The sequence below is a fragment of the Pocillopora damicornis genome, chromosome 7, assembly GCF_964200805.1.
Source record: "Pocillopora damicornis chromosome 7, jaPocDami1.2, whole genome shotgun sequence".
Lineage (NCBI taxonomy): Eukaryota > Metazoa > Cnidaria > Anthozoa > Scleractinia > Pocilloporidae > Pocillopora > Pocillopora damicornis.
In genome coordinates this window covers 17,338,192-17,347,541 of record NC_142676.1, presented here as the reverse complement: position 1 = coordinate 17,347,541, position 9,350 = coordinate 17,338,192, and the positions used below count along the sequence as shown (strand labels likewise).

The 9,350-nt window shown below is 37.9% G+C and overlaps 1 protein-coding gene across 1 annotated transcript; it reads left to right on the top strand.

Moving 5' to 3' along the window:
• The first annotated feature begins 4,715 nt into the window (after nt 1–4,715).
• Nucleotides 4,716–8,165, top strand: LOC149042899 (uncharacterized). The gene is made up of 2 exons (XM_089211912.1): nt 4,716–5,066; nt 6,610–8,165. Exons 1-2 carry the CDS (start codon nt 4,716–4,718, stop codon nt 7,429–7,431), a joined length of 1,173 nt encoding a protein of 390 aa, XP_089068038.1. The 3' UTR covers nt 7,432–8,165.
• Nucleotides 8,166–9,350: the final 1,185 nt, after the last annotated feature.

Here is a 9,350-nt window from a genome sequence, read left to right as displayed (position 1 = left end):
CAAAGGTCCATAAAAGTTGGCCTTTTTTCGTATTCGTCTTTGAAAACGCATTCAGAGATCACCATTGGTTGATTTATGCAAATTATTTTCAAGCAAGTGACTAATCGTAAGTTAAAATGCTTGTGTTTAGATTCAGAGATGTTTAATTAACTCCGTACGCTGTTAATCTATGACATGTTTTCTCGTCGTAGGGCGGTATTTTCTTGACTCAGTCAATCAACCGTTTTCTCTTTACTGATAATTGAAAATTAGCTTCGGCTTTGTTAGTTTGATCATTAGTAAAACTAAGCTTTAAGTTTAGGTTTCTTGATTTCGCTTTAAAAAATCCGTACTGTGAGGAGAAATGGTATTTACTTAGTGACAGGGAGATTCTAGCAATTTCTCCTAAGTGATAAATATGTACAGCTTTGCTAGATTTTAATATTAGGGACTCGATGCATAACTGTGAGAAGCCCTCATCAGCCTCTCTTTCACAAGGACTAAGGTACTTAAATGCTTCGCTAGGATCACTGCTTACTTTATAACATGGCAAATTTGTTCATAAAACAATTTTTGAAATGTTCAAAATGTAGGAGATGAAGTAGGTATAGTAGTTGGAGCAGGTGTTTGTGAAGAGAAGCACTAGTGAAGTGTAAAGGTCATTCAGGATTGTTGTACATAATGTGAGACATCATCTTATTATAGTATCATTCCAGACTTTTACTTTAAGCTTGTGGATTTACAGCGACATTACACTGTTGGACGCGCTGTCAATACATTATTAAATACAAATCCAAGTGTTCCTGTTTTGTGAGTTCGTAAAAACACCCCGTGATAGAAGAAGGTGTTGTATGACATACACTCCCGGGAAATAAACAAGAGGAGAGACTCGAACTGTCGTCTTAGTTAAATAATGAACAACATGACAACTGCTTGTGTCAAGAAATTTTAGTACTTAAACCCTTTAAGTACAAAAAAGGAAGCATTTCTAAAGGAAAAATCAGGGGAAAAAATGCAAACAATAAGAACGGCCTAAAGCTTCCCCGATTCAAGGTCAGTAAGCGTGCTGTTAGACAAAGATACATACTGCTAAGCGAAAATTGAAAACAAAGATGAAAGACGAAGAGAAGGCAAGTGTGAATGTCATTTGAGTGAGTTGGAAAAGGCTCTGGAAGAAATAGCCGAAGCTGCAGCTGAAGACACCGTAGAGAACGATACGAAGAAAACTGACAACGCAAAAGCAGCTGAAATGAGAAACAGAGGCTCTAAAAAACCTGAGAAGAACACAGAAAAGGCAAACCAAAAAATGGAGGTGAAACAATTGCATATTTTCGTGAAAAAAATGATCACGTTCAGAAGTGAAAAGAAGGAGAATTGCAGCTGCAAAAGCAACGACTTGAAGTTGAGGGTAAACAAGAAGATCAACCAAGAAAACATCATCAGGATATGATAAAAGTCCTAGTGGAACAAACTAAGCAGCAACTTGAGCAGATGCAAAGTTTTCAGCTGATGTTTATCTTAGAAAAATAAAATTAACTCGGCTTAATTTTGCACAAAGATATTCATAATATCTTTGGTTTTGCTGTGAATACTTGTTTCAACATTTATACCTAAAATCTTACATTGTGTAACAAATTGTTAGACTCTTTGTTGTACAACTCTATTTGTGGTGCTATTCCGGCACCTCTGTAAGGGACCTGGAGGTGGACACGCAGGAGATAGGCGGGATAACCATACATGCACGGCCATTGGTTCTCTTGTTGTAGAGAAGCCATACCGCCTCAGATCGTGAGGAACCCTCTTCAAGAGGAAAAAAATAAGTGGTTTAGTTAGCTGAGGTTTGGGTATACAGTTTCAAATCTCAACCTCAAGAAAAAGAAAGAGCAACTAATCAGATTAAATCAATTACATACTGGGCCGTACATGTTGGCTATACCATCAGGTAAGACAACAGAGTGGCACTTGAGACTATGCACTCGTTATGTCTATATAAACCAACCTCTGATTTTCTTCGGGTCGACAAATGGGCTTTATTGTTCCGTCTTAAAAACCAAAACAATTGAGTAATGCACTTTTTTTTAAATTTATCGCACAGGCAAAGTTTTCAAGAAGTGGAGGGTTCAGCAGTGTATTGTTCCACTGAGTTATTCTGTGATTGTGTTCTTGATAGAATGTATCGATCATTAGGTTGGAAATCATACTCAGCTCCGGAACCGACCGACCAAATCGTGGAATTAAATCGCTGTATCTGCATGGGTAAGCAAATCGTCTCAGTGTTATACAAAGTGCTTCTACCCCATCCCAAATGGTTCCTTGGTGAGACTTGAAAGACTAAGGGAGCTGCAAGGCCACTAAAAGGAGGGGAACCACATTCTGATGAAATAGAAACTCAGCCAAACACTTGCTGTCGTTCATCTCATTTAAGTAGAACGCTCCACAACAATCGTAAGGGAAATCTGGGTTTTTTTGAGATGTTTCTATCGTAAAGAAGAAGAAATTCGTCCTTGGAAATATCATCGTCATCAGCACTTTCGAGGAGAAGTTTAAGTATATCTCTAAAGGATGCCATATTTTCACTGATAAACCAAAAGCCTGTTATGGAACAGACTGCGTCTTCCATGAGTGTTCTTAATGCTATTTTTCGCGCCTTACGACGGCGACCTCTCCCCATTCCCCCCAGTTTACGACCTCACTGTCGTCGGATCTTATGGTCCCTTATAAAAAAAAACCACGGCGGTGACGAAAACGAGGACGAAGTGTAACATAAGATCTAATGAGCAAAACAATAGCTAAACAGGTGCGTTTTAGAACTTTGTACATTTCTTAGCCGTCCCATACAGAACAAAAGGGACCTTAAGCAGTCAGGACGGCAACGCCAAAGAAGACTTCGATTAAAAAATGAATTTCTGCCTTTAATTAGAATTTCAAAAATGGCTGCATGTGTTTACCGTCTCATACGGCGCCACACCTCAACTTCAGCATAACAGAAACGGTTAACGCATCGAGCTATTGGTGAGAAACCTAGAGGAAAATAAATAAGGTTTTCTTTAGGAACGTTTTACCACACGTCGCTATATTGACATCTTAAACTCCCGAATAGCCTTTCGCCATGCAGTCGCATGATTCTGCCACATTTTCCATTTTAGAACATTACTTCTAATGTTGGACTTAGGAAAACAAAACATAAATAATGAAAGAAGTCGCTTTTTCGATGAATTGTAAGACTCGAATAAATAAAGGAATCAATTTTACTGTAGAATCTTTTTTGATATGGTCCTACCGGTCAAATGACGAAATACGTATTGACTCATTGAGTCTGATGGGGTCGGACGAGAAAAAGTATAATTTGGATGGAAACGAACTCGATATCGAAGAAAGATTGCTTTGGTTATGGATACTCTACGAAGAATAAATTTGTAACGGAGAAAAATGATCGCGATTATCACACAGTTTAGCTTTTTTCATTAAGCATGCAAACCAGCTGTGCGATTGTTTGACGGCAGTTTTAGTTTCAGTTATGTCTTTCTGAACTTACGCCACTACTGCCGTCTTAGTTATTGTTGTCGGTATCAATTAGTGTTCTTGCGGTATGTTTAAGCTCAGGGGGTCACTGGTAGTTTAAATTGTTTCTACAATCGAATGTTGGACAGTTCTCATTTCTACTTAATTAGGAAACGGTGCACGGCAAGAAACAGCCTTTGTTCCACCGACGTTGTTTTTTATGGCTTGCTGTAGTGGTCCTGGTGCGTGGTTAATGACTTCAGAAAACAAACATTGTTAATATGAGCCGAAAGAAAACTAATGTTGAGAGGGACACTGTGTTGACTTTTCCAGAAAAGTTGGGGTCTTTTGACATAAAAATGTTAAAAGATCCCGACATTTAAAAAGGGTAATCAGATTTTGATCACCTTTGTAAATGTGACGGATTTCAGTTATTTGATGCAAATTTTTAGTTGTGAAGCACTCTGTGTCAACAATATTGCAATATCTTATCCATTGTTTATTTCGGGTCTCTTCTAGGTAACGTAGTAAACAGAGCCAATAATCTTAATTGATTCGTTATCGTGTTTTTCTCTTATTTTTCAAGTATAAAGGTGCATCGATATTACCGGACATACATGTAGTTTCAACAACATCTGTTCGCCCGCAAACCTTTCTCCGCGAAGGATTCTACTGAAGCCATAAAACGAATCGAAGGTAAGTACAGAGAGATGGTACTCAGTTAAAACCGAAAGTTTGGTACTGAACTACTAAAGGGAAGAGACAACATGTAATTTGTTTCTACTCCTTTGACTAAATAAAATTAAACTCATGCAGCATGACCTATTCGATAAGTTTAAAGTTAATTTTTTCTACTATCGACACAGCAAAATATATCTAGTGCGCCATGCACACTGTACCTCAGATTCTCAGTTCAATCTCGGCTAATTTTCAATATTAGTTATTTAATCAGTCACCGAGATATTTGATCTCGTAAAACGATAGTCCCTTTCTCAATAAGCATTACGTAATCACTTTCGCGTCACAAGAAGAGACAACTTTAAGGCGCTGGCTAAGATCTTGATCATAACCTGAAGTCGAGTCGCGTTCGCACCATAGTACGATCACGTACCTATTCGCGTTTTTTTGCCTTTTTTTCTTAGTAGACTCCGAATGCTACTAACTAAATTTTAAATGCCTCGGTATAATTATGGAATGAAGATATCCATCTCATTTGGACGTTTTTAAGGTCCACCATGAGTGTTCTTCGCTATCTACATGCGATGTTGTTCGTATCTCAGCTCACTTACACCAAAGAGGCGCAGCCAACAGTAAATTGTCAAAACTTCAAGTTTGTTATCGATGAAGATGTCGTCTATAATCACATTCTTGAGGGTCACGTGTTTCAAAGATTGACAGTCTACAATGCCACCCAGTGTCACATGAAGTGCAAAGATGACTGCCTTTGTGTATCCATGAATTATTTCCCTCTGTCTAAAGAAAATAACTGTGAGCTCAACGACGTTAACAAAGACATGGAGTCCGCAGCGATGAAATGGAGTCAAGGAGGAAATTATTATGATTTGGTGAGAAGCTACACTGTGAAGGTGAGAGATAGAATCGTTTGTTGTTGATAGAGTTGTCTTAGTTTTTCTTTTTATTTACATTTTTATCATAGCATAGTGCGCTTGCAAGGCCTACCTATATCTTGAGGGAGCTACTGCCATAAAAATCCATGTTACATACCTAGACTTCCACTCAACAAAACGAGGACTGTGATTGGTTAACTCTTGGCCACGTGCCCCTGGTCAAATTCAAATGTATCCCGACCGTAATACAGGTTCGCAGTTGTTGCCCACACGCCGAATACAACAGCATGTTTTTGCCATATGATTTTTTAAGGGAAAGTCTAAATATATAACAAAGTACTTAATATATATTTAGTGCACGTCCGTGCATCCATAACATGAAGTGTGCGGTTTCACTTCAGCTAAAAGTCCCGTCTAGTTTAGCCCCGAGAATTCAAAACTATCACTGAAGATTGTCTTTTCGTTCTATCCCTATAAAGACTGACCTTTGTAACTCAAAATAAAAACAAAATATGCTGAAAAAAACTCGTTTCGAAAAAGACAATGAGCATGTAGCTCTTCGAGCGACGTAACTATTTTCGGAGTTGACAATACTTTATTCACAGACGCGATGAGAATTATGGCTGAAAACAGAACTGAGTTTTCTGACTTCAACTGAGGCTTTGCGACGCTGAGAACTCTTCATTAGAACGGAGAATATTATTTTAAAGCGTTGATGTGTACCAAAGTTTTGTTCAATAGAATATTTTGTTTTGTAATCGAACGATTTCAGAATTGTTAGTTCAAAGCTGAGCAATTTTCGGTTAGTAAATTTTAGTAAACAGGGGCATTTCAAGCAGCGTAGATCTACCACACGCGTCTCGTAAATGCGAGAAATTTATAGGCTATTGCTTCCTGTTTTGAACGGTTGATATCAGTTTTAAGTGTTGATATACCTTAAAGTATTGTTAAATAGCATATTTTTATTTTTAAACCGTACAATTTCAGAATTCTCCAAATCTCCAACACAAACATAGGCAATTCTCTGGCCTTGAATTCTAGTAAACAACGATTCAAGCATGTTAAATCTACTACGCGCTCACGTGCATGCAAAAAATTTATTCGTTTTTGCTTCGGAGCAGAAATTTTACAATTCTTTGAATAAAGATTTGGTCTCAAAATATTTCTTGGTCGTTTTTACTTTGTTATTTATTCATAGTTTTGGGGTAGAACATGATTACCTGGTAAATCGGACGAAGTTGTAATAAGCTCTTTTTTTTTCGAGCACAACTTCCATGCTATGTTATAACGAAATTTGTTCACGCTTTAGCTGTGCGTGTATCGAGATTTGGATGCACTTGGGAAGTTTGAAGAGCACTCAGGCAACTCTTACGCTTCTCGCGTGCTCTTAAAACTTAGTTCCCGCGTGCATCCATAATTTGATATACGCATGGTACGACCAATTTCTTTTGTACGTCCCTCCCTCCCCCCCCCCCATAAATTTATTTCTGAATATCTACACCGCTGGACTTAACTGTAATCAAGGTATAGTTTAAGGAAAAAAAGGTTCATTTTCAATTAGGGTGGAGGAAGCTACATTCCTGGGATGCATCGCTGCGTTAATAGATGCTGCAGCCAGAATCCCTGCCTCAACGGGGGAGTATGTCAGGAGATTTGTGACAATCACAGCCCCAGGTTTAACTGTACCTGTTCTTACAAATACACTGGTAAGCGTTGTGGTCAGACTACACATCCAAGAAACTGCAAAGACATCGCTAACAACGGAGCCTCAGAATCAGCAAAATACGATATTTTTGATTCAGCTAATAAACCGTTCTCTGTTTACTGTGACTTGCAGTCAGAACCTGGCTTCGTATGGGCATTGATACAGTCGTTATCCTTTGCCAATAAGGCCACATATAAGGATAAGGGGTTTGGCACGGATTTTCCTGTGAATGACAATAACAATGAACCGGACTGGAATTCTTACCGCCTTTCCTTATCACATATGCAGTCTCTCTCAAATCACTCCTCACATCTGAGAGTAACATGCAACTTACCTGCAGATGGCCTGCAGTATACGGACTACGCACGCGCAGTTCTGGCAGGTCATGACATATTCGGTGACTGGGGTGGAGATTGCAAACTTTTTGAGTATATTAACATCCGTGGAATTAACTGTTCTGATTGCACCGCCTACACGAGAATGGCTCTTAATGGTGCTTGGTTCGTGAACAGTTTCAAAAGCAAGGAAAATGAATGCGATTTTGATGGGTCACTAGAAGCGGTTGACAACGAAAATAATTTTGGACGGTATCATTCCGGAGCGATAAATACGAATCACCGCTGCTCCTCTTCGGATCCTTCTACAACGCAATATTGGTTTGGGGTTAAACATGAATAGGTTATTCTAAGTTCCAATAATCTACTAAAACTAGAATGAGTTGTGAGTATTAGATAAGGTTTTTGTTTTTTCTTGAAGGATTCTATCTTTTAATGGTTGTGGCTGCTTTTTGTTTTGTTTTGTTTTTTCCAACATAGGCCTTTGGTTTCTCGGAAATGTTTTTTTTTAAATCGAAGAAATTGCTCTTTAATCTCGTTACAGCCGCTTCCCATAAGATGTTTGGTAGTATGACGTTGAGAGAACGCTTTTTCAACGAGTTTTGTCAAACCGAAAAAATACAGACAGCCAATCAGAACAATATATGATATCACAGGAACTATTAAGAAATCAAAGAGAAACAAGCAAACAGTTGTAATCTGAGATTGTTTTTAGCTGTGCATTGCTTAGGTAGGAGATTAGCCCGAATTTTCTATACCAAAAATGCAAAGCTAATGCAATCTTGGGGCCCTTTTGAAAACAGGAGCAAAATTGCTCTGTAGTAGTAGTTAAGTAATGATTCATGGCTTGTATGCGTAAGCTATCATACGAATTTGTTCAAATACGCCTTACGAACCTTTATATAAACTTATATCGGTAACATACACATGCAACTGATATAACATGATCCTAAATTAAATTAAAAAGCCTAAAAAGTTGAAATATATTATCTGAACAATCAAGGGTAAACACCAACTGTTGCATAACTTAAGACGAAGACTAAATTGCACAGTTGCACTAAGTTTGTTTGAATAGGACTTGATAGCCATAGAAAGGGGCAGTATCACATTTCATTTAATCGCCTGAATGCTGTTTCATCAATTTACATAATCTCAGATACTAGTTTGATATTTGTATTGAGAGTGAAAGAGACATTTGCCGTTAAATGACTCAAAAACCGATCTCTTCTCCAGCCTTGTAAATACATCTCAGGAGTCAGCAGAATGATAGAAGTCAACTTGCATATTTTTGCGCAAAGAAATATTTACATCTTTGTAGTCGAAAACGGCTCACTTTGTATCTATTGTTAAGAGAACGAGTCCACTATGTACCTGGTCGAAGGATTCGAAAAGTGGTTTCATAATAAAAATGCCCTCTCTTTCTTGCCACCCGGCTTCAGTAAAAATTGTCATTTAGGAAAGCTCCCTTTCGGAACAGATCTTACTACAAAAGCTTTGAATTTCTTCTTCTTCTTTGCTAATTACCATCAAGCCTTGCTTGAACGTCCAGTTTTGTGTAACATTAGTGTGCAGGTTTGCTTGTGAGTATTAGTATCTGTATTTATTTTGTGTAACATTAGTGTGCAGGTTTGCTTGTGAGTATTAGTATCTGTATTTATTTTGAATTTTATGACATGTGTAGATTACTTTTCATGAAGCTTTTTAAAACGGATAAGTACTGGTTAGCATCTGTTTGGCGAAAAAAAAATTTACGGACGATCATCTTAACGCCTAGCTGCCTGTCTTCGTTTGAGGTAAATGACTACTATGTTCCTTAGGTGCACATATTTCTAGAAAAAGGTTAGAGTTTGAGAACAACTTTGATATTTTACAATTTTTTCATGCAATTTTTTACATTTACGAGTCAAACTTTACACATCGTTGAGCGATTGAAACTGTGAATGAAATATCAGTGGCAAACTGTGTTGATTAAAACAAGTTGGTCAAAAAACAACCGGTTCAATCATTCGTTCTCGCTTGAAAATATCGATAAGTTGAGTGAGTAACGTAAGTAAAACTTTCCATCACTTATCAATTACAACGTGGCGCTGATTAAGAAAAATTTTCACACGCAGGCTTACGTTCTGAGCGTTGGCTTATCTCAGGTTTTTCCAAGCAGCAGTTAACTGATGCAACAATCATGTCTGTTTAGAACTAAATAATTGATTTGTCTACGTCCTTCTTTTTCGTTCATCTTGGTCGTTCATGTTTTCACATTTTCCC

Coding starts and splice junctions, on each gene's coding strand:
- LOC149042899 (XM_089211912.1), top strand. CDS start 4,716: ATGAGTGTTCTTCGCTATCTACATGCGATGTTGTTCGTATCTCAGCTC. Junction 5,067..6,609: donor TGAGAAGCTACACTGTGAAG/GTGAGAGATAGA, acceptor ATTTTCAATTAG/GGTGGAGGAAGCTACATTCC.